Genomic DNA, 26,188 nt, shown 5'->3' with positions numbered 1-26,188 from the left:
GGAAAAAGAAATAATTATTAGATTATTACTAGACCTTCAGTGCATCTCCCCATAGTGGGGAACACCATGCCCAATCTGAGGCTGCTAAGTTAACTGCCCAAGTGGTAACTGTTGATGGGTTACTTGAAGGCTCCTGCTTGACCATCTAGGGCTTCTTGGATGACACAGCTTTATAAATAGAAAATGCCGTCAGAGACGTCTTTCCAATAGAGCTGAATGAGCAACTCTTGTGGAACTGGAGGGTCATTTTCTCTCCCTGAAACCCTGAAACCCTACATGGATTGCCAAAATCATCATCATCATCATCATCATCATCATCATCATCATCATCATCATCATCATCATCATCATCCCCCTTCATGGAACCAGCAAAGAGCTACTTCTACTTGCGAAGAACAGCCTATATATTAAACAGTGTGGGTGATGGGGCTATAAATTATTTTAAAAGTGAACTGCTGCCCCTGGGAGCTTCCAGGGCAGCAATTCATTCCTCCTTTTTGTGCAGAATAGGGTGCCAAGAGAGTCTGAAGAGATTGAAGGTGTACAAACAGCCTTGGGATGTGTGCATGCCATAGTAGGTTTGCATTATGCCCACCCAGGTAGTAGCTATAGCAAGTACATTTCTATACCACTTATCAGTGAACTAAGCACTCTTTAAGCAGTTTACAATGTGTAAGCTAATTGTCCCCAACAAGCTGGATATGCACAATGCAGAATCACAGGGAGTCATCCTAGATGGAATCATGGCCATCCTAGATGGACAGACTTAAGTCACCTAAGACAGCTCCCTGTGATACTGAAATAGGAGCTTCAGTGCAGAGATGTGAAGGTGTCAGATTCAGATGTGAGTGATATGTACTCACAAAAGAATGTACAGGGGGTCCCTGAACCTTGTTTTAAGGCAAAACAATCACTCCAGGAACTGAAATGGCAATTTTTTTTTTATTGTTTAGTTGTTGTAAATGAAGTGAAGTCTGGGAAGGGCGAGTAGCCTTATAAAAAGAAGCCCTGGGTCCGTGTAGTCTGAAAGTCATTGGATTCCCACCCCTCAAGGGTGAGAACTGAGCACCCCCCCAGATGTGCTGTACTACAGCTCCTATAATTCATTGCTATTGTTTGCTCCAGATAGGACTACCGGGAGCTATAGTTCAGCAACATCTGAAGTAGTTGTACAATTAGCTACCCTGCTGTAACAAAGGAGCGTTACAGACTGCCTAAAAGCGGTGGTCTGCCGGCGGTGCCAGTTGCTGCGTCCGGGAACCACAGCAGCCAAACCACGCAATTCCCGGGTGCAGCTGAAAAGAGGCGCCTAAATGGCGCTTCTTTTTGCTCCCTGGAAGTGGTGCCACGAGGCGCTAGTCGCGCACTCATGGCGTCACTTCCGCCACGCGATGTCCAGACGCTATGCGTCCGTGACGTCAAAATGGCGGCCCCCGTGTGGACAGGCGCCACCATTTTGTACGGACTCAGTCCATACTAGGGTTGAGGGGCATCAGGAAGTGATGCCCCTTTGTAACCCTAATACGCCCCTTCCTAACCCTAATATGCACTTTAGGCGCATGTGTAACGCGCCAATGAAATGTAGGGCAATACTTGGCCCTCTGAGATCAGAAAAGAAATATTGAGGAGAGAGAGGTAGAGTATAGATCTTCAGGATGGTGAGAGAGAGTGTGAATAATGTTGGAGCATTAAAGAAAAGGGCAACATGGACTTGCTAAGAAGAAAAATCTTCCTGCCAGTAAGATTTTTCTTTGTGATGATCTCCCTGAAGGAATGATAGAAGATCCATTTGTTGGGGCTTTTAAGATAAGGCTGGATTGAAAGGCTTGAAAAAAATATATAAGAAGAGTGATTTCTGCCTTGAGAGATAATTTAATGAGATGTCTTAATAGCTTTTTCAGTTCTTTAGTCTCAGGGTCTGCATTCCTCTCTAATGACCACAATGGAATAACAAAGCATGGAAAAACAGCCGATCCCTGCACTTATGGAATCTTATAAAATATTGCTGTTATTTGATCTAACCCTGAAAATATGTCCCAGTGGTTACTACCCACACCACTACAGAGTTGACTGGAGATTTATTGTGTAAATAATTACACATTCTGGAAAAGGTGCTTCCCAGTTGTGTGGTAACTTTCAGTGGTCAAGAGTCAATGTGTTTTGGATTTTTTTTTAAAAAAAACTGAATTCATTATAAAAATTCAGCTTACAGTACCCTTAACTATCCAGTGGACTTTAACCTGCCTGTTAATGATGGCTGAGGGAACACAATAGCCTTCTTCAAAACAGAACAGAGTGAAAAATAATAAAAATTAACACAGAATTAGAAAAACACTGATTATGAAACACACCAAGATTTACAGTTAAGTGTGTGAGTGGTGTGGTGGTTAATACTATTGGATTTACACTGAGGAGTCCCCAGTTCAAATCCAGACCAAGCCACAAAGTTCTCAGCCTAACCTACTTAGAGATGTTAACTGTTTTTTTGTCTTATTTTTATGTGTGAAAAAGAAACTGCAGTAAGGTGCTTCAAGAAGTATATTTTGTGAGTATTTTTCACAGCCTTAAATTTATCTCATAAAAACCTTTTGAAGGATAAAAAAAATGCAACCCTGAACTCCTTACACAAAGATGGGGTACAAACACAATTCATAAATCAAACTGATTAGTAAAGTAGTTACATTTTTGGAGAAATAACCCCTGCAGTCCAGCTGAAGTCCTGGGAGTTTATCACACGGGAGGAATTTCTCTTAATTTCGAATGAAAAGAAAGTGGGGCCAGAATGCATTCACGTGAATTTGCTAGTTCACCAAATTTATGTGAATTCGAACTGCGTTCAAACTGACTTCCCATTGCCCGAAAATAGCTTGCCATTGCCCCAAATTGCGTGTGATCACCTCTCACGCAATAACGTGAAACCCCATGATTGCATTCAGAATGCCTTCCCATTGCCTGAAATTGCGTGTGGTAGTCTGTCACGCAATAATGTTAAACCTCATGATTGCGTTTGGATTGCCATTGGATTATACTTCCAATTTCCCCTGTCTGATAACATCCCAGGTTATCTGAAGGACCATATTCTCCCATTCTACCCTGCTTGTTTTTTGAGATCTTTGGGGGAAGGCCTTGTCTCTGTTCCTCTACCCTCATGGGTACATCTGATAGAAACACTTGAGAGGTCTTTTCCATGGCTTCTCCCATTCTCTGCAACCAGACAGGGAAAGGTGGGATGAAGATGATCATGATGTAATTTAGTGAGGCACCGGGGCACTCTGGCTGAAATTTAGACCCACTTTACTTTCTTTCTGCAGACCTTCTTTTACCAGCAGGCTTTTGACTATTGGGTTTTTAGGTAAAAATGGGTCTGTGCAAACTGCCATAAGTCAGAATGACTTGAAGGAACATAACAACCGCAACAACAAGAAAACTGCCAATCCTGGGATTCCAAAGGATGGAACCATGGCAATTAGAGTGGAATAATAGCACCATTATTGTGTTTTGTTAATGGGCCTATCCCTATTATAGCTTGATTGTAATTCCTGTTCATCCCATTGAACAATGGGAAGTGGTGGCCATATTTTGCATTGTTTATGCATATAGCTGCTGACAGTAGAGTCATCCTAGGCTGCCAGTCATGGCTAAGGCACACCCTTGTTTCCTACCAGAACCTGCTGATGCTTAAAAGCATTGACAAACTGTTTTCTCTTTCTGTGATTACAACCACTGATGACCATCACTTACTATCACTGACCATTTGACACATTAAAAACCACTTTAGGCCAAAATACATTTATCAAGTGGCTATATTTTAGCAGTGTCTCTGTCTCAAGGGAGAGCTTGTAGCTGTGTGTGTGTTTAAATCTAGCCTAAGACTATTTATGTGGCTTATGATGGTATGTGCTCCAGAAGGCTTAACCGTTTCATAAGAAGATGCATAGATTTTTAAGGATGAAAAAGCACCACCACAATCATTTCATCTAATTCCAAAGAAAATTCACAGAAATTGATTTAACATAGTCATTTTGACATCAAAGGCAAGATGGTTTGATAAAACCTGCACTGCTTGCTAAACCTTGAAATGCACAATGCCAGAGACCCCCGTCACTATTCAAAAACACCTTTCTGTGCTCTGTCAAAAATTAAATTTACACTGCAGTACTCTATACCAAATTCTATATTATGCAAACATGATTTGATTATCTGACCCAATAAAACCAAATGTGATTTATTACATAGAATCCATCCAGCATCTCCAGAAGTGATAATAGCTTCTCTGAGACAAGGCTATCCATAGTAGGGTAGAATTCAGACATGGCTGTTGCCAGTCTGAAATATCGGCATGCAAAGGGATCTTATAGCACCTTTGGAATTAACTGAGCAAAAGATGTTGTAGCATAAGCTTTTGTAGACTTGCCATGCATCTGAAGAAGTAGACCTTTTTCACTCAGTCTCAAAGGTGCTACAAGATCTCTTTGCATATTCACACTAGGGTAGGTACTCACTTTGTAGTATAGTGGGCCCTTGATATCCCTTGGGGTTTGGTTGCAGGATCCAAAATCCACTCAAATCCCATTATATGAAACAGCAAAATCAAGATTACTTTTTGGAATCTGTGAATATGGAGGGCTGATGTTGCAAGAATGACAGAAGGGGAGGTAGGGATTGATGATAAAACTGCTAATTTTGCAAAAGTGATGGATACATAGAAAATGCATTCACCATCCAGGCCTAGCCCTTTTATTAGGTTTCCAGCCTTCTTAGGCTGCAGCTCCCAGCATTCCTCACTATTGACTAGGCTGGCTGGGGCTGATAGGACTTGGTGCTGATTCCTAACTAATCATACAAATCTTTACTTATTTTATTCTCACATGCAACAATAAATTACAAATTTTTCTCCATGCTGGACAAAATTATGAGGGTTTTTTGTTGTTGTTCATTTTCCAATGATTTTTCACATTCTTGGGCATTTTTGTGAAAAAAAATTGTACACTTTTTAAAAATAAAACCCAACAGTTTCTGCAGAAAACAGTGTATTTCATGAAAACAACTTTTTAAAACAATTTTTTTAAAAAAAATCTTTGCAGTGCTCAGCCATTTTCTTGTTGAAGCACCTTGATGTGTCCAGACATCCTTTTTGATCAAGAATGAGTAAATCTATAAGTATTCCTTCCACTCCTGTTCTCAATACTGGTAAAAGGACAGCACAGGAACTTCACTACTCATGTGGTAAATAAGTGCAGTTTATTTATCAAATATTGAACCTATGGACCTAACTTTAGAGCATCTCATTTACATGCCTATCTTGATGAATAGTTATGAAGGACCTCAAAATATGTTTTTTTCATGATAATGTAAGGATCCAATAAAGGTGTTACTGGATAGTGATTTCTTATTTTACTTACAGACCATGCACCTAAATTTCTATTTCACTTGCTTTGAAAATACCATAAATAGTTACTCAGGGCAGGACGTACCATGAGCAGAAGTTGATTTAATGTCATGGCCAGCCAAGATGAGCTCTCGGAGGATGAGCCTCCTCCAGAGCAAGAGCTGATTGAGGCTACGCCAGGTGTTAGTTCTACTCTGCCAGGTCCCAGCTGTGCTTCCCCAGCCCCAGAGCAGGAGGTCCAACCAGGTCCTAGTGCTGAGGAGAGACCTCCTATGGTGCCACAGCCTAGTGGTGACTCTGGAGATGAGGCTTGCCTGTAGGTGCCTTCTTATCAGGAGAGACAGGCTGAGAGTGCTTGCAGGCGCAGATCCAGAAGGATTGCAGAAAGACAATTAGCAAACCAGCCTCAGGTGGCTTGAGGGAGAGTTTCCCTGATTTAAGTGGGAGAGAGGCTTGAGTTTGTTGCTAGAGTTTATTGCATGAGCCCTTGGTGTGACTGCTGTTGCTCTAGCTCCTGACATCTTGCTACCTTGTTATCTTGACCTAGGACCGGACCTTTGTTATCTCTTGGCTATTGTGACCTCGGACTGTTTTGACCACGCTGCTTTCTGGCTTCCTGACTTCGGCTCGTCTTTCAGCACGCTTGACTTTCTGCAACCCCGACATTGGCTTGTTTCCTCAGCTTGCTCTTAAACTGCTTCTCCACAAGGTTTGTTTTGCCTACACGTGTTGGCTGAAGGCTTGGTTATCAGCAGAAGTCAGAGATTGCTGGCAGCAATCCTGGACATTTAACACTACTCAAGAAGGACTACTCAAGAGGGACTATACTCCATCTTTACCCAAACCAACACACAGCTATAGTACTATGATTGCACTTTAAATGTCATGATTCCATCTTATGGAATGCTGGAGTTAGCAGTTTTAAAAGTGGTATTTAAATTCTTAAAGAAACCTATGGCCTTGTCAAACTACTTATACCAAAATTCTGTGGGATTTTGACATGGCTTTTAAAGAAGAATCATAGTGCTATAATAGTGTCATGCAGAAGGACCCTAGATAATGCTCTTAGGCGGGGTACATACCGCCACTTTGCGGCGCTCTGCCGCCGCCGCCAGTAGGTCCGCGGGGGAGCCGGAGCCTTCACACGGCCCGACTCCCGCGCGGACCGAAAAAGAAGCTCCAAAATGGAGCTTCTTTTTTGCGACGTAGCGAGGCGCCAGGGGCGCGCTCTCTACGTCACAAGCGGCGCGACGCGTACGGACGCTCAGCGTCCGATACACAAAGATGGCGGCGCCCATGTGGAAGGGGCGCCGCCATCTTGTACGTATAGAATACGTACTAGGGTTAGGGGGGTGCGGAAGCACCGCCCCTTCCTAACCCTAGTACGTATAGAAGACGTACTAAATGGCGGTATGTATCCCGCCTTAATTTGGCTTCAACTGATTGTTTGTACCTAATAGTGCTGGTGATGCAAGCCAATACTGAAGCTATATACTCCTACTAAGGCAACAGGTAGCTCATTGTGTGCCTGCCAGTCATTTCTCTGTAGGAGGGATGGAGACTGTGTGGCCTTCCAGATGTTGTTGGACTTCAATTCCCAGCAGCCCTAACTAGCATAGCCAGAGAATGTCATCCAACAACATCTGGAGGGCCATGATTCCCACATCTCCTATACAGAGAGAGGAAAAAAGACAATTGATTCTGCACTACTACATGCAGGGTAACCTCTTCAAGCATGCAAGCTCCCTCTTGGGATATCAGCCTAACCACAGATCATCAACCATAACATCTGACCAGAATGAGGTAATATCCAGCTTGACAAAACCTTCACCTTCATCTTTTTGAATGGACACAAACTGCTGAGACATCCTGCTTCCTGAGCATGCTGGATTCTTCTCTCTTTCATAAGAAGGTTGTCCAGGAGGCAACAGATATTTTCTGTTCACATTCCTGGCATGACAAATGATCAGCAATGAGGCTTATCAATTTTCCACAGTGAAAAAACTGTTCTATTGGAATATTATATTTTGTTTTTCCTATGCCCCTAGGGTCTCATATTAGCTGCACACAGTTTCTCATAAAGCTGGCTAATTGTAAGAGAGGTCCTCTGGAAATATCACACGCTGCTGCATTGCTTAATTTCTATGCATTGTGGTACTCCAGGGAAAGCAACATCATAAATTGCTGTTTTGCTAAATTGCCTTCAGATTAAAGGCTTATACAGTATGGTAATATACGGCTCAGGAACAGCATTACTGTATCATTCCAGAAGATATTTCAGTTCAGTAGCAATACTACAACATTGTTCAGGTGCAGATTTTTCAGGATCTCCTCACTGCAAAGGTTTTAATAGGGTTCCTTTATTTTCTGGGAAGCAGCCCTCTTTTTTAGTGTCATGGGAAACTTAAAACCACACCCAAGATCCACTAGGTTGAAATACTGAGCAAATTCTACTCAACACTTACCACTCTGGCTAGCATAGGCTGGCAGCACTTTTGAAGTGGAGAAAAGCACATGATTAAATGATAAATTGCCTTTCTATGTTTATTGACATATATGCTTCTCTTGCAGAATAGGTACCATTCTTTATTCATACTGGCTGGAATTCACTATTCATTGGAATTCATTGAAGTGGTTTGTTTTTGCCTGAGATGACAGGAAAGGACAACACTCCACCTCCTTCTCTCATTTCCCCAATTGCTGACTTCATTCAGTGCAAACTATTTTTCTATTTTGAACTCAGTCTGCAGTAGTTGAAGTAAGCTGAAGACAAAGGAGGAAAGTGGGACGAGGAGAAACGAACTGGGACATTGTAAAAGATGCTGAAAAAGTGGGACAGCAGAAGATTAATCATGACTGTCTCTGCCTAGATAGCAGAAGATTGTGGCTGTTCTTGCTCTGATGCATCCATAACTGATTCATATTCACAATAAGTTATGTATTCATGACTGTTGCAATACTGCCATGATAGTAAAAGTCCCCAGTCCTGCTTTACCAGGCAGCAGCTGCTGTGAGTGATGGAGACTTGTTCTCCTATTGATCTGGCCACAGCAAATGGATGTTTCCACTTTCCTCCCACCAGCATACCAGTGCAAGGAGGAATTGTGATAGGCATTCTATTATTGATTGTTGCACCAGAGATAGCTAGAGGGAGAGGGTGGAAACATCAGTATGCTATGCCCCATCTGATAGGACAACCATCACTTGCAGTGGCAGCTACCTTGTAATGCCTAGGCGATCTAGATTCTCTTACTGATCCTCTTGTAAAGCAGGATGGGGGAGGGAATGCGCCAGGAGTAAATAGACTGATGTAGGATCTTGGCCTATATTCAATATCTTAGGCGGGATACAGACGGGCAGGGGAAGACGTCTTGGAGGTGTATTCTGCAGAATACGGAGCCTCCAGACCGCCCGCCCCGGGGGCGTGCTTCAGGTGTCGGGGCTTCCACACGGGGGGCAGTGAAGACGCCTCACCTGGGTCCGTTTCGGACCCGTAGCTTCCATACCGCCGCCTCGGAGGACGCCGCAAAGAAAGGGGCAGCTTCCGCACGGGCGGCTCAAACCGCGGCTTTTTTTTTTCTTTTGCCGCATGAGAAGTGCGCAGCTGCGGCAGTCTGCCAGCAGCCGGCAAATTTCCCTTTTGCCGGCTGCGGAATGCGCATGTGCACATTTAAAGCGCCCAGGCCCCTTTAAACTTTTTTCCCCGCCCTACCCAAGAACAAAGGTGGCCTCCTGCCAGCTGGTGATCAGCTGGTGTTGGCATCCTTGCCCGCTTGCGCATTGTGAGTGCCACCACTGGCATCATGGATGCCTCCTCTCCTTTGTTCCCTTTGGTCTTCCTGAAGCTGCAATCCACAGCCACAGCTGTCGCCGGTGCCACCGCCGTCTTCTACGCCTCCTCCGCCTCCTCTGCCCCCTCCGGCCCCTCCGCCCTCTCTGGCCCCTCCGGCCCCTCCGCCTCCATTGCCGCTGCAATGGAGGTCCCATCATCCACCACCATAACAGCTGTAGACTTGGATGACAGCAGCAGTGATGATGATGATGACACAGAACAGCGAACGGCAGTGGCTGCCATAGCGCTTCATCAGGCTACTGTTGGCGGTGCCATGGCCCTGGCCAGAGTGGCACGCCTCCGCCGATGCTGGACGGTCCCTGCATCCCGAGACTTGTGGGACAACTTTGTGACAACCATATGGTCTGATGAGCAATGGAGGCATTTCTTCCGAATGCCCCGTGCCCTCTTCCACAGGCTAGTGGGCATCCTGCGCCCAGAACTGGAGAAGGCAGACACAGTGATGAGGAAAGCCATCCCGGTGGAGAAGAGAGTGGCCATTGGTGTCTTTTCACTGGCACACAAGTCCAGCTACATTGTGACGGAGGCGCTGTTTGGGACTGGCGTTGCCACCGTGGGGGAGTTCGTGGTGGAGTTTGCCCTGGCCATGGAGAAGCTGCTGCTGTCACGGACCGTGTACCTGGGGAACGCACGTGAGGTACGGACAGCCAGACCACCTTCCCTTTCATCTTTGGCAGCTCTGTGATATTCTGTGTCAAGTGTCACCCCCTCACTCTACATTTGCTGTTCTTGCTATGGTGCAATTGCGCATGTGTAAAAGAGTTGTCATCTCAATTCCTCTCTTTCTCTCCCTTCCTTTCCCCCACAGATTATGGATGCCTTTGGTCGCCACGGCTTCCCACAAGTGGTTGGCCTCATGGACGGGTGCCACTGCCTGATCATACCACCCTTGGGGCTGAGGAATGCCTATGTCAACAGAAGGGGCTCCTATTCTGTCATCCTGCAAGGGACATGTGACCACACAGGAAGGTTCGTGGACGTGGAGCTCGGATGGCATGGGTCAGCCCACGATGCCAGGGTGGCACGGAATTCTCTCATCTACGAGGCCATGGAGGCTGGCATCTATGTGCAAGGGAACCCCAGCATCAACATCAGAGGCCAGCAGATCGGGCCCCTCATACTGGCTGACTGTGCCTACCCCATTCGGAAGTGGCTCATGACACTGTTTAAGACCCCCCGCACTCCCAAACAGAAGCTCTTCAACAAGAAGTTGAATCGCGTGAGGGGGGCCGTGGAGAGATCGTTTGGCAGATTGAAGGCGAGATGGCGCTGTCTCACTGCCCCACTGCTGGTGGCAGAGGAGAACGTGGTGCCCATCCTGGTATCATGCGTCATTCTGCACAACATCTGTGAGACCAAGGGCAGAGTCCTGGATGAGGGCATGCGATATAGGCGCCGTTTTGTGCTGCCCACCCTGGGAGCAATCACGGCGGATGAAGAGAATGCCAAGAAGGATGCAGGGGAGGCTGTGAGGAATGCCCTGGCAGATTTTTTTCTGACAAGGAGAATCTGAAGGATGGCTCCTGTGCCATCATCTGTGATATCAGAGTGCAATGTTCTGTAATACCATAAGCACATGAATAAATGTATCCCATTATCCACAGTTTGAGTCTGCCTATCATTCCTGATCTGTGCTGTGGGCATGTTTTGCCACGTGCCTGAGGGGGACACACACAACCACACACACACAAAAGGTCTCCTGGCACCTGTTTTCCTGGGTGAAAAAGATACATCAGCTCCAACTGCCAATTGCCCCTTTGACAATGTATCAATCCCCCTCAAATTCAAGCTTTCCTAATGGCTCATTTGAATGTATCAATACGGCACCCAGAGGGCATCTATTGGGGGAGAGATTCAAACTGTTCCTCTGAAAGCTTTCATTGGCCTAGGACCACCTTGGCCTAACGGCCCTGAGCCACAGGTGCCCATATATACCCGTGCGCAACTGTGCAAGACCCCAGGACGGCGATCAACATGGCAGAGCCACGCAGGAGGGTCCCGGTCCGAATCACCTACTGGACCGATGAGGAGGTCGGGATCCTCCTGGACTCCCTGATGCCACAGGCAGCTGCAAGAAGGGTGATGGCCAGCACCAACAAGCCCAACCGGGGGTACTTTCTCGAGGCATCTCGTTTCCTCCGAAACCAAGGGTTTCAAAGAACGCTGCACCAATGTAGAGTTAAGTTTAAAACTCTCAAGGCAGCGTTCTTTGAAACCCTTGAGGATTTCGGAGAGGAGCCGCCGGTTGACAGGCGGCCACCATTCTTCTCACGGCTGAAGGACCTGTGGGTCAGGGGAGATCGGCCCAGACCGGAAGATCGCCGTCCTCCAGGTAAGCCAGAGCTCTTGCCATGCCCTGTCCTCCCCTCCTTGACCCTTCCCTTGCCCTCCTCTCCTTCCTGCATGGTGCCAATGCCATCCCTCCTCTTCCCTTCTGCAGGCGTGCGGCCAAGGCGGAGGCGGAGGGAGGGAGGGCACCGTGCCAGGTCGCCCTCTCCACCATCCTCGGGGGACGAGGATGTCCCCGAGGGTGGGCCACAGCCAGGACCAGCTGCTGTGGCCCCTCCGCAGCCAGAGCAGGCTCCTCTGGCGGCAGGTAGGTCCCTAGGGTGAGGGGTGGGGGTTGCCTGACTGCAGCCCCCACGACGCTTGTGCCCTCGTCTGCCATGCCAGCATGGTAACTTGGGCCTTTTCTTCCTCTTTTGCAGGGCTTGAAGTCCTTGCTGCTGTTGCCGCCGCCGAGGAGCCTGGCCCGAGCCGCCGCCTGCCAGGGGAGCCACGGGACTTGGCCCTCGATGCCAGGACCCTGGATCGAGTCCTCCAAGCCCGGTAGCAAGGTAAGTGTGGAGGTGAACCCAGGGAAGGGAGCGGGGGCACCCAGAAACCCTGCCTGTGGGAGTGGGTGATGGGCTCCATAGGCTGACCCTAACCATCCTCTTTTTTTTCCCCCCACAGAGAACCGGACGGAGAGGAGGTTCGCTGCCTTGGAGGAGAAGGTGGACAAGCTGGCGGAGAGAGTCTCCTCCATGGAAGAGACCCTCCAGGAACTCCTCCGCCGGTTGCCCGCCCCACCGCCTCCTCCCCCTCCCTGAAGCAGCTTCCCTCCCCTGCCCCCTCTGCCATCCCCTCTTCACCCCTTCACCACCCCCCCCCTTCACCCTCCCCCTTCCCTTTGTAAATATTGTAAATATGTAAATAAAAAATATTTTGTTATTGTAAATAAAAAACTTTATTTTTAAAAAAAATTTGTGTGGTTCATTATGCACAACTGCGGCAGTGTGGCTGTGAGTGTGAATGTGACAGCTTAGGCGCAACTGTGCAGTCTAAAGCTAGGCAGGAGTGCTGGGAGGTAGCAATGTCCAAACTCTGTCCTTCCAGGCGTTTGGACTTCATCTCCCAGAATCCCAGACCACAGGGCAAGGTGTCTGGGGATTCTGGGAGATGAAGTCCAAACGCCTGGAAGGACAGAGTTTGGACATTGCTGGTTTGGGGACCAGTGAGCCAGGCCTGGTGGGAGGAGAGAACAGGAACAGGTAGACTAGAGTAGATAGGGCTGGGAGGGAACACATGCCCTGGGAGGCGAAATGATGTCTTTATGGGACATCATGGGACCTAGTGCCTTGTCAGTGCTCCCTGCCCCTTGATCCCTGGCCCCCTCTAGTTGCCCTTTGCCTTTGGGGGCGGGGTGTGGGCGGTGGGACTGCCACAGAGTCACTGAAGAGGCTGGAGGATGGCCCAGCAAGAGGCTGCTGAGACAACTCCACCTCCATGGCAACTCCCTGCTCCTCAGCTGGAAGGATTGCTCTTGCTGGGGGCTCCTGCTGCCCTACTTCTTCCTCCACGACCCTAGGGACAGCCCTGGCTCTTCCAGCTCTTGCTGGGGGCTCCTGCTGCTCAACCACTTCCTCCACGACCCTGGGGACAGCAGCCCTGCCTCTTCCACCCTGCTCCCTACGTACCCTTCTGCGTCTTGGGCCACCCTGCCCTCCCCTCATGACCTCCAGCATTTGCCCCATCAGAACAGTCTGCGCTTCCAAGGTGGTGTTGAGTCGCCTCTGCTCCTGGTCTGACCTGTCCATTGATCTCTCCTGGTTCTGAACGGCCCTCTCTTGCACTTCTAGGTTCCTCTCTTGAAATCCCAGTGCCCTCACATTAACTTCTAGGTTCCTCTCATGAACTCCCAGTGTCCTCTCTTGAAGTCCTAGTGCCGTCTCTTGAAATCCCAGTGCCCTTTCCATGAGCTCCCTGCGGGACTGTCTGCCCCTCTCCCTGTCCTCAAAGGCTCGCTGCCCCTGCTGCATCAGTGCTGCCATGTGCTCTTCTGAGCAAGTCTTGAGCTTATCCACAGCCGCCACAGTTCTAGTAGCTGCTGATGGACGCACCCTTTTCTTCTTGGTGGCAAGTCTCTCCTCTGCTGACATGGCAGCTATGGGATTAGCTGGAGGTGGTTCTCCTTCTCCTTCTCCTTCTTCTTCTGCTTCAGTTCGTCCTCCTACTATGGGACATACAAGCAGAGAGTCACAGAAGCCTACAGTTAGCAGAGACCCTGAGGGCCATCTAGTCCAACCCCATTCTGCCATGCAGGAACTCTCACTCGAAGCTGTGGCAAAGGGTAGAGCTTCAAACTAAGGGCGTGGGGAAAGGAGAGATTTACATGCAAGGGAGGGGTGCCTTAGGAATGTGGGACACATGCAGCACATGACCATGCCAGGGACACTCACAAGCCTACTTCCACAGCAACCTTGCAAACATACCAGCACAGTAAGCAGTGAAAGAAACATGCCACAATTGCGCAGTTGAGCCATGCAGTAATAAACATAAATATAGGGTTTACCTTGCATACTCTCTTCGGCCTCACTGCCATCGCTGGCAGGTGCACTGGCCTGGGAGAGAGGTGAGCGGTCACGGTAGCTGCTGGTCGTGGAAGAGGACCCAGCACGAGATGGTGGTCTCCTTCTGGAGCTCCCGGCCCCAGCAGACATTTGTCTGAGCAGGGCGCGGGGGTCCAGAGGTCTCTGGCTGCTGGAGGAGTCGCCCGAGTCGGGGTGTTCCTCCTCCTCCTGCTCCTCATCTGTATGGCAAGGGACAAGGGTCATCTCTGCCCTGTGCCCACCCCGGGGCCACATCTTCCCCTTCCCCCATTTCCCCCTCCCTTCCCCCCAGGGGCCATGGCGCATCTTACCCTGAGGGGGCATCAAAAGGTCTTGGGCACATTCAAGGTCCGGGGTCGCGTCCTCGTCCTCCTCCTCCACCACCACAGGCTCGGCTCTGGCTGGCTGGCCCACCGGGACCCTCACACGCTCCCCACTGGTGACTAGTCTGTTGGGCCTGATGCTTCCATCACTTTTAATGAAAGCATGCAGCTCCTTGTAAAAGGGCAGGGGGGTGGCCTTCGTAGTACCTCTGGCCAGGGCATCTCTGTATTGTTTATATTGAGATTTCAGCGACTTGCATTTTCGGCGACACTCCTCCAAAGTTCTGTTGTGGCCCTTGGCTCTCATGGCTTCTTCCACTTCTCGATATGTGTCAGCATTCAGGTAAGACTGCTCCAATTTTTTCAGAATGTTTGGCTGGGACCATATAGCTATGAGGTCAGCCGTCTCCGCATGAGACCAAGACGTCCCCCTGCCTTTTTTCGGGGTGCTGGTGGATGGCTGTGCCATCCTGCCTGGTGGCAAAGGGGAGCCGCCGCACAGCTGTGCCAGGAGCAGCCGAACTGTGCCTGTTCCCAGGTGAAAATGGCGCAGGAATGTGTGTAGGGGGACACTTTAAATTCCAAACTTTCCCTTATCACTTTCTACAACCAAAACATCTGCCGGCAAAACTTACAACTTCCCGCGATTCCAGCAACGCATGCGCACATGGAGCTCTAGGGTTAGGGTTACGAGACTTAAAATGCGCCGCAGCTGTGCCGCAGCTTCCACAGCTGCATGGCAGCGGACGCTGCAATTAAAGCCTGACTGCAAACCACGCATGTCCCAGACCCCAACTCATTATGCAACGCAGCAGACACGGAGCTTTTAAATGGGCAACTTAAATTAGCGGCGTAGCAATTCTGGTGTACCGGTGCAGCAGCTCTCATGGCTTCTTCCACTTCTCGATATGTGTCAGCATTCAGGTAGGACTGCTCCAGTTTCTGCAAAATGTTTGGCTGGGACATATAGCTATAAGGTCAGCCGTCTCAGTATGAGACCAAGACATCCCCCTGCCTTTATTCGGGGTGCTGGTGGATGGCTGAGCCATCCTGCCTGGTGGCAAAGGGGAGCCGCCGCACAGCTGTGCCAGGACCAGCCGAACTGTGCCCGTTCCCAGGTGAAAATGGCGCAGGAATGTGTGTAGGGGGTCACTTTAAATGCCAAACTTTCCCTTATCACTTTCTACAACCAAAACATCCGCCGGCAAAACTTACAACTTCCCGCGATTCTAGCAACGCATGCGCACAAGTGGCTCTAGGGTTAGGGTTACGAGCCTTAAAATGCGCCGCAGCTGTGCCGCAGCTTCCACAGCTGCATGGCAGCGGACGCTGCAATTAAAGCTTGACTGCAAACCACGCATGTCCCGGACCCCGACCCATTATGCGACGCAGCTGACACGGAGCTTTTAAACGGGCAACTTATATTTGCGGCGTAGCAATTGGGACGTACCGGTGCAGCAGCTTACATACGGAGCTGCGCACGTACGCCGCAAATCAAAAAGAAGCGGAAAAAAGCAACACCTTTTTAATGCCGCTTCTTCCCGCTTGGGGCGTGCGGGCGGCGTGTTCATGACGGCATTCAGGTAAGGGCCGTCTGAAGGCTCTACCTTCATGACGTCATGAATACACCCCTTTTTGCCCGTCTGTATCCCGCCTTAGTTTTATTTTAAGGAGATCAAGGTGGGATACACTGTATTTTGCCATTTAATTCCTGGAGGAACTTTGTGAGGTAGATTCAGAAGTGATAGCTGTCTTAGTTTGTTGCAGCAATAGTGATAGTAACAAAGAGCCTACTGGCACTTCAAGATTAAGACATGTTATCTGTTGAAAGCTTCCATGGACTGCAAATCCTTTCATCAGGCACATCTGGGCTGCAGTCCATGAAACCTCATGACAAATAAAATTTGTTCACTCATCTGTTTTTGTTTTTCCCTATGAGGTAGGTAGGTCAAGTTAAACGGCTCAGTGGTAGGGATTAAAGAATTGGTTCTTTAAGTTATTCATTCCCATAGGGAAGAAAGAATAATTTAATTAATTTCACCCCTTCTTCCAGCATGTCCTCAAATATTGTGTAGTATTCAAAGATATCCTCAAACAAGAAGGATTCTGTCTTGGCTGTTGCCCATCCTCTTGAACAGAATGGCCAATAGGACCTGTGCAGCCAAGTAAAGAGATCAGTTGTTTTGTTTTTCTGACATGGGCAGTGCAAGCAATCCTTGTGTGTCTCCTTCCCCACCCACAATGGCACAGATATGGTAGTGGCTGGTGGAAGGGATCAGCTGTGCAAGGATGACTGATCTTACTACTAGCAATATCAGAGAACACAAGTAGAGTGACATCCTTCCTTGGCTGCACTTCCCCTGATCTTTGCTATGTTGCATCCCACTCCCCACCATGATCATATAGTGACTAGCGTGTTGTAAGACACTGCCAGGAGAAGAGGATCATTGTTGGCTATATTCTGATTGTTGGTGCATGATGTGGGCATCGTAGTCTCCCATGGATCCTCCAAAGGCTCTGGAGGATTTCATCATTAAACTCTGGCTATCATGATAGCCAGCAGTGAAACTCCTTGCTTGGCTGCTCCCTGCCATCCTACTACAGGGCTGTGTTATGAGGGCAGGAAAAAAATGACCCAGAATTTAGGAGGGGTGGGAGTAGACCTCACATCTATTTGAAGTCGAGTGGGGAAAAGTGAGAAACAGGCTTCAGGAGAATTCCTCACAGGTGTTAGCTGATGCCTGAGAAGACTATTCCATTTTTTGCAAGTCTTCAGATATTATTTCTATCTCTACTCAATGAGGATTTGAACCTAGTTTCCCCCAGTTCTAAACAGTTTGACTGCTGTCTCTCAGTTCTGAGTTTACAAGGAGGCTTGTCTATTTTCCAAAATGTTTTTTTCCATTTTCAAAAAGACTAGGGGCTGCTCTGGAAGAAATCTAACACCATCACATCACCTGATGAGCCCCATTTGAGAGTCAGAAGACTCTTGTCTCTATTACATCTCAAAGACAACAGGTGGTCTCTTTGATTTTTAATATCAAGTTTTCCCTATTTCCCATTCCTCTCCCCTGTTCCTGATGTTTGAAACATTTCACCTGATAAAGAGATCTGAAGATCTTGAAAGCTCACACAAAATCTTGTTTCTTTTCTCTAGGCCTAATAAATGTATTATCATAAAATGGATATGGGAGTTAGCTTGTCTTCTTCTTCCTTCCTAGATTTTCTCTGTATGGTGAAAAATATTGGTTTCTCTAACACAGCAGTGGGGAAAGTGTGGCCTGTGATCCAGTTTTGTCATCCCCCAAAGCCCCTTACACATCCCAGAATTTTTTTTCAGGGTTAATTTTGAGATGCCCCAAAATGCAATAAAAGGATTTGAAAGGGCAAAGGTGCTGTTTTCTCACCCTCTCAGAACTTCCGCCAAAACCTTTTTTCAGTTGAAAACTAGCCAAAAATGTATGCCAGAGATGACATCCCATCACTTTCAGTATGCTGCTAAGTTGCCAGTTTGGTTCATGGAGATAACATTTGGTCACTGCTCTTATGGCAGTTGCCCACAACTGCTCTAGTGGATGAAAAGCCTCCAGTCTCATTAATATGGTGAGGATGTATGCACACAATGCTTCCATTCTTGAAGCAAAGCTACAAAGCTTAAATTAATGTTCCAGTGTTTTGCCTACAGCCTTTATTGTATATGACCTGTGTGTGTGTCTTGTTTAGATTCATGAGCTATAAATCCTGAAGACATTTTTTCTCCCCTCACTGACCTCACATGCAAATCAAGATGGAGCTTTAAAAACAGCAACTGTTCTTACTGTTATTGCTTGGAGTCTTTGGTGCTGCCCTCAGCTTGTCCCTTCATCCCAGGAAGTGATAACATTTTTGAAAACCCATTATTAAAGTGAATGGTGGTGAGCTTTAGTTTATGGTTCCTCCTTAAGTTCTCATTTAGCAAAAGAACACTCTCCTGCTTTGATCTGTGGTTTATATAGTCTGAGAAGAAATATTTATGGTCAGTTAATTTTTCTTCGCTCAAAGGTAAATGCTGCTCCATCTGTCCTCAATACTTCCATAGACCTTCCATGCTGCAATCTTTCTTTTATACAAATAATAATAATAAAATTTATTTATATCCCGCCTCTCTACAAAATGCAATCGAGGGGGTTTACAAGATTAAAATATACAGTCCGAACGCTCAACCCCCCCCCAAAAAAAAATACAATTAAACAATGTAGAATTTAAAACATAAAACATAAAACAAGAAGTGGTCTTGTTACTTACCACCAGGGAATAATAAATCTTGAATCCAGGTTTAGCCACTAAGTAGTCATCAGATTTGAAAGTTATCTTCAGTTGATTTGTTTTTGATGTTATTCTTGGAGGAGCTTCCTTGTATCCACACCATCGTCCTCGGATCAGCATGCTGATTTCAGAAATATCTTGCACTTCCACAAAATCGTATCTAGAGTCAGGTTGACAGGTTGAAAAGTGTGAGAATGTTTCTTATAAAGGAAAGGCTAAAATTTCAGCTTAAGGTCTTGGAATGAAGGAGAAGGGCAAAACTGCCTTTCAAATATTTGGAGGATGACATTTAGAACGACTGAAAGCATAGGGAAATGAAAGGCAAATCTCAACAAGTATGGAATGTTCCTTCCATTGGTTTCTATCAGAGGCACTTTTTCAATCAATCTCACACAACCACAGAACTTCACATCACCACCCATCCATTAAAGTGATAGAACATTTTTCCTCCCCTCTGTCCTGGACAAAAATCCTTGAACAAGAGTGGTATCAGGGCTACATAGTATCTTCACACTACAGAAATATGACATTATTATTCCAGTTTCACTACTTTGCTTCCATCCTACAGAATCCTGGGATTTGCACTTTAGGAAGGGTTATTCAGAGCTCTCTGCTAGAGATCAATAGTGTGTCACCAGATTACAAACCTCAGGATTCCCAAAGATGCATCCACTGAAGTTAAAGTAAAATCAAAGCACTACAACTGTGTAATCTGTAAGGGCCCTAAAACTATTTATCCAGACTTTGTGTTATTATACAACCTTTGTGTTGAATGGCAACCCTGAGCAACTGAATGCACATCCAAATTTGTAAGCAAATGAACATTCACATTTATGCACATCCATGGACTTGTGTATTTGAATGAAAAATGGCACCACAAGTGCAACTCCGCAACCTTGAACTGAATGTGAACATTTGACATTGGGAAAAAAATGTAAGGGAATTCACACAAACATACGATGCCAACAGGATTTTAGCCCTCACATTTGTTTTTTATTTTTTGTTTTTTGTTTTGGCAATGTGTGATAAATAAAGACCACACTTTGGGCAGAAAGGATATTTGCTACAAAATGCACTGTTTTCTATGCAAAATGTTTTTCTGCACAATACTTTTTTTTGTACAAGTCTCTGTATGTGTGTGTGTGTATGTGCACACATGTACAAATGGAGGTTTTTTTTTTTGGCAAGAATTGTGCAAAGGTGTGAAAAATTGCACAAAACATTTAATCTCAGCCAAATGGGTAATAATTTTCAGAAATAATCCATCATGCATGTGAAAACACGATAAACAGAAAAGTACATCCCTAGGAAAAAGAAATGAGAAGGGGAAATGTTGGCATTTGTTTTCCTGGCTCAGGTAGCAGGAAAGCTTATGCTTGAAAAAAAGGTAGGCCAATAAATTTTAAGAATATTGCTGTAGGGGGTTATTTCAGTATTACTACCTACCAGACTCTCTGTCTACTCTGAAAACAATATGACAAGCAGACTAGCAGATGTTTTTCTTCAAAAATCACTACTACAGTAACACAAGGACCTGTCTTAAAATATGTCATATGACATTCAGGCATGCTTAAATTTATCCTTGGCAATAGGCTTCCCCAAATTCCCAACAGGAATTTGTAGATTATTTATTAGGGTCTAAAATTCATCCATATGTTCTCAATGCTCTGTGGAAGCAAAAGAAGCATAAAGCAGCCAGTATGGCTAGCAATATAGTTCCTCTGTATGCCCAAATGAATCCAAATTGTAACTTTGTTCAAAATAAACATTAAAAAGGAAAAAAAACCTCTGCATAGAGGTAATCATTCTAGGCACACATCATATTGTTCCTCATTTGCCCTTTCCCGTTCTTTTCCTGATGACTCAACAAACAAGAATGCAGATTCAGTTGTGTAAAGACTGGATGGAAGTCTGGATGTCATATCACATAGGTCACATGTCACAGGACTGGCCTGAAAATATATCTTCAACCTTCAGAACTAGTTTCCTGGGTGGGAATTAGATCAGTAGCATTGACTTACTCACAATTTAAATAGTTGTCCCTCCATATTTGCAGCGTTGACTTTTATGGATTTGATTATTTGAGGTTTTGATTACTCTGTTCCCTTTAGGAATCTCTAGGTCTTCCAGTGCAACTCTGCCAGAAGTTGATCATAGAGTTGTGTTGGAGAACCTAGACGTTTGTAGAGAAAACACTTCTCTGGACATTTGTAGGTCCTCCAATATGATTCTATCACCAGCTTCTGGCAGATGCTGGCCACAGAGGACTTGGAGATACTTAGATAAGTGTTATCGTAGGTAAAAAGGAATAATTTTTTTCTTTATTTGTGTTCAGGGGTTTCTTTATTCTTAACCCCAGTGAATGTGAAGTGACCCCTGTACTTGTAAAACTAAAACATATGCAGGAAGGGTTATGTTTGATCCATATATCATCAGATACAAAACCTTGCTATCACCTCTCATCATCTGTTGCCTGAGGCAATTGCCTCATTCTGCCTTATGGGTGTATCTATGGGGTGTGTGTGAATACATTGACCCTCCCCAATAAGAATTATCCTCTCTAATAAAATTTTCCTTCTATCTTCAAAATCCTAGCATTACAGAGAGGGAGACAATGAAAATCAGTCACACGCAGAATTCTTATTTTCCCTGTGTATGCATCCTCTTGGTAACTTTGCCTGCCACTTTTCTGGAGGATACTTGAAACCCCTGCTAAGGAAAGGAGAAAGGAGGACAGCTATTTCCTTATAAAGTGTTGAAATAAGAATATAACTGAATGTGTGAATGAAAATATACTCATCAACTAATAAAATATTTATTTTTATTATTTTATAATACATCAAATGGAGGGGGCATGATGTCTGCATATAGATGTAAAGGGGGGATCACATGGGTAAAAAAATTGAGAACCACTATTTTAACTCCATCTTATGGAAAACTGGGATTTGTAGTTTTACAAGGTCTTTTGCCTTCTTTGCCAAAAAGTGCTGGTGCCTCCCAAATTACAAATCCTAGGATCCTGTAGGATGGAGCCATGACATTTAAAGTGGTGTCAAGCTACAGTGTAGCTGCCCTGTATGTTACTGCAGTGGTAGAAGTTTGGGCACTGAAGGAAAATTTCATTGAGGGGCAGAATCAATATGGGAAGCAATGGCCTCATTTTGTACCCCAACACCCACACTCATGCTCTGCCTAATGTTAGGCCAAGCCTTGTATCTTAGTCTAATCTTCCAGTAAACTCAGATTGCCACCAAAAAAGCTTGCTCCATTTTCATAAACTATTTTTGTAATCTTTGTGAAGAGAAACACTACTCGCATTTTATTCCTTCAAAAGATCTGCAGAACAATATATTTAATTCTGACTTTGCATGGGTGGTTCCTCCACTAGGGCATCTCCTTGCCATCATTTTGGAGTGAGGTGGGCATCCTGCCCATAAGTCATCACTGTGTCTTTGTGTGGTTAATAGGTCACACCTCCCCATCTATGCTACCTCCTTGCTTTTGGAAGTCAAAGCAGTACATTATTTTTGCATTCACTTAAATCCACAAGTAAGTGTTTTCTGTGTGCGACAATACAGCTCACTGAGAATGAATATAGGTTCAAAACACACTGCAGAAATAATCCACTTTGAGACCATCTTAAATGCTCTGGCTCAATGCTAGGGAAATCTGGGAGTTTTGTGAAACATTTCATCTTCTATAGCAGAGAGCTTTGGTGCCACAATAAAGTACAATTCTCAGGATTCTCTAGGACTGAGCCAGATCAGATAAAGCGGTCTCAAACTGGATGATTTCTGCAGTATGTTTTGGACCATGGTATTAGCACTCATGGAACCATATTAGAGTGAAATAGGATACCTGCTGCTCCAGAAGCTAAGGCATTAATCAATAGATTCAAATTACAAGAAAAAAGATTCTGCCTAAATATTACAAAGAACTTGAGAGTAAGAAAGGTTTAACTGTGGAGTGGACTGCCTTGGAGGGTGTTGGACATGTTAAAATAGAGGATGGGTGGCCTTTTTTCAGGAGTACTTTAGCTGTGTATTCCTGGATGGTAGGGGGTTGGATTAGTGGACGTTATGATCAATGCCAACTATGATTCTATGTGCCAGGCTTACAGTTTGTCTAGTTCATAAATTTCTTTTTTCTTAGTGTCCCAGTTTTGTTTTGCAAAGATGCAGGTAACATTTTATGAAGGCATTGAGCGTCTCCATCCTCACCTGCAGATATCATTCTCTGGCTCCTCCAGTCCAAACTGAGGATCAAATACCAGCTGTATCCTTGCATTCTCTGGTGAAAGGAGTTTCCATGTCAATAGCAGGTTTCTAGGGTAGCTCTGTGGGAATCGAGGACTGTGGATGGAGCCATGTTCCCAAACGTTGATTGTCTCTTCTTTCCGGTACAAGGCTGTGAGGTGATTGCTCTCTGTTAGTAATCACAACTTGTAGAAATTAGTATGTGGTTCAGAACAGAATGGGGAAAACTGTTTTTAAAAGTTTTAAACCATAATTTTACAATACACTGGACATTAGTTTATAGGATCTGAAGAGCTATCAAGCCTGAATTTATTCATGTTCTTATCCTCCCTGCCCAACTGCCCACTTCACTATATCCCAGTTCTGCAGAGTATGGGGTTTCTTTTTAGTCTTCATAAAAATGTGAACATATTTATGTATTTTTTTTCAAAATACACCTCTATTTCCAAATATTGAAACATTTGTCAAATGTATATGTTTTTGTGATCTTTTTTTAAATGTACACTTTTTAGCAATTTTTTTCCTCATAAAAAATGAGTTCATGGACCTTTCCCCAAAACGTATTACTTTTAAAGTACTCAATGTCTGAAAATTTAAGTGTTCAGTGTCTGAAAAGTACACATATTTTCGTGTGCTGTTTTTGAAATGTGTGCATTTTTCAATCACTTTTTTGCAAACTGTGGAAAAGGAAAGATTTCAGTTTGTCTGTTCTAGTGTATATTCAGGTTTAGGGAGTTCAAAATGCAAACCAAGCAAATTTATCACCCGTTCTTATCCCCTAGCAGCTCCCTGTGTGATATTGTAGTTGTGAGTCTACAGACTAGGGGTATAATTCATCACTAGTTTAGCTCTGAAAGGACGCAATGAGTAATATAAGCCATTTTCTTCTTGTTGAGACAGAGTTTGAAAAGTGCACAATTTTCAACTGCATCCACAAATGCCCAAAGGCTATGACTGCATCTACACTGCACAAATAATCCAGTTTGACACCACTTTAAATTCCATGACTCAATACTATGGAATTCTGGGAATTGTAGTTTTGTGAGACATTTAGCCTTCTCTAACAGCTCTGGTGCCGTAACAAACTACAATTCCTGTATTTCCATAGCATTGACCCATGGTGGTTAAGGTGGTGTCAAACAAGATTATATCTGCAGCGCAGACACAGTTTATGTGTGGTTTGGGACATTTGGGCAAAATTTGGATGTAATAGTTTTAGTTCAGAAAACAGCATTTTCTGTTTTTGGCGCAGAAAATGCTTTTATGGGAGTTGTAGCCCTAAAAAGTAAATTTCCCAAGCTCTAGAAAACCTAAGGAATAGTTTCTATTACAGGAAAAGTGCAATTTATTTATTTAGTTAGTTTTACTGGGTCCATAAGGAACCTAACTATAGTTAAGACTGGGATTTGGCACTGATATTTAATATTTCACATCAAGAAACTACTTGTTAGACCAGATCAAGGGCCATCTAAAAATGGAAACTGCCTTATCCCAAGTCAGACCATCCAAACACTGAGTTCAGTGTTGTCTACTACCCACACTAAAGGTAGTACTTTGAAATGCATCTCCCGTTGCCACTTAATGTAATCTTTTAAAACTGGAACTGTCAGGAATTTAATTTGGGAGCTTATTGATGGATTGGCTGAATATATATCCTACCTTTCTTACACAAATGAGACACAAGGTGGCTCATCATAAGGTTAAAACAGATGCAGATAAATTACTTTACAAACAAACAAACACCCTCCCCAGAGCTATCAATGCAAGCATGCTAAAGATTATCATTTTACCATACAATTAAACTAACTGTAACATTTAAACACTAATGAATTAAACACATTTTAAACACGGCAATTTTAGAAAAGCAAAGCACAAATCCATCAAAGCTCGTTCTTAAAAGCAAATCAGTTGTTAAAATTCTCCTAGCCATGGGCTGTACTCTTCATCTATGGTCCCCTACCCATATATTTATTACATAATATTATCAATCATTAAACCAGACTCTACCAGCTGAATATCCTTTCCTTCTTGGGAGAGTCTGGACACTGTAAAATAGACTGGGGTGGCTGGAGATTTCTATGTCAGGTGTGTGATCAATTCACCCTATGTTTTATTCTATACTTTAAAGGAGCTGGACCTATATTAGTGATATGGTACAACACACTGGATATCTCCTTTAAAGTATGAAACTACATCTCATACATGGAACCACTGACCAGTCCCCTAGATCTTGCATCTCTGGAGCTGTTTTTCTTCTTTGTGACCTTCAAAAGACTTTAGATATACAAGGTATAGCTTTTCAAATAATGAAGCACTATTTTCTCCAACAGAAACCAAATAGATGTCTTTGGAACAAGATACCATTAGCCTTTCCCTGCTGTTTAATTTCAGCATTGTCCCCAACAGATTCTCTAAAATCTTCAAGGTGTCACGGAACCCTTTGTCCTATTGTTCTTAAAAGGCAACCACACTATGAATCACTGTCTCCTTGGCCAAAGTCAACTGAAGTGTGATTCAGATGACATCTGTCTGCTAAGTAGCTTCCCATCATTATTTCCCACCTTTGTTCTCAGAGCAATTAGAACAAGTTGAGACCCATGTTGTTTTTCATTCTGTTCTTATCCTGTCTACTAGCCAAAGAACTTACGCATGGCTTGAAAGCTTCCATTAAGAACACAATAACAACAAAAACAGAGGTGATCAAATAAGAACACACATTATCAGCATATATTCTGTTCCCTTGTTTTCTAGGTGTACTGTGGCTGATCTGTACATTATGTTGTATAGCAATGACACAAAAAATAGTTTCGGGGGAAGGGTAAACAATCCAATCAAGACTGTAACATTTAGAAATAGTAGAGTGGTGGTGATGAATAACTCTGCTCTGAAATGTTGTTTTATCTGAAGGGGGAGAGATTTAGGGCCTCCACAAAAGGGGGAGAAAATTTTAAGAATGTTTCTTGGGAAGCATCTAAAACAATTTCAGGCTGGGGATGTTTTCTGTGGCTTTGGTAGCAAGTCCTTTATTTTTTCTTTCCATTTAGCTTTGACGACTGACTCTAGTATCATTTCAGGATACAGTGTGCCTGCATCATACGCCGGCGCGCCATATGCAGCTTCCAGCATATGCTGGAATCCGCACCGGAAAAAAAGCCTCCCGCACCCCGGAAAGAGTAATGGGGCGTGCCGTG

General features: G+C 44.9%; 1 protein-coding gene across 2 annotated transcripts in view; it reads right to left on the bottom strand.

Moving 5' to 3' along the window:
* LOC149319999 (platelet-derived growth factor D-like) overlaps positions 1-26,188 on the bottom strand; it is a 217,453-nt gene that overhangs the window by 57,524 nt on the left and 133,741 nt on the right. Inside the window, exons 2-3 of one of the 2 annotated variants that reach the window (XM_089512745.1) lie at positions 22,962-23,166; positions 18,721-18,901 (exon numbers count right to left, since the gene is read on the bottom strand). In XM_089512745.1, coding sequence (XP_089368871.1) covers positions 18,721-18,901; positions 22,962-23,166 — 386 coding nt within the window. The remainder of the gene's footprint in view (positions 1-18,720; positions 18,902-22,961; positions 23,167-26,188) is intronic. The other variant, XM_089512746.1, reaches the window with a different exon arrangement.

The sequence above is a fragment of the Sceloporus occidentalis genome, unplaced genomic scaffold, assembly GCF_023333645.1.
Source record: "Sceloporus occidentalis isolate IW3139 unplaced genomic scaffold, rSceOcc1.0.p SCAF_2, whole genome shotgun sequence".
In the NCBI taxonomy this organism is placed as follows: domain Eukaryota; kingdom Metazoa; phylum Chordata; class Lepidosauria; order Squamata; family Phrynosomatidae; genus Sceloporus; species Sceloporus occidentalis.
The sequence above is the reverse complement of the archived record's forward strand: the minus strand, read 5'-3'. Positions and strand labels throughout refer to the sequence as shown.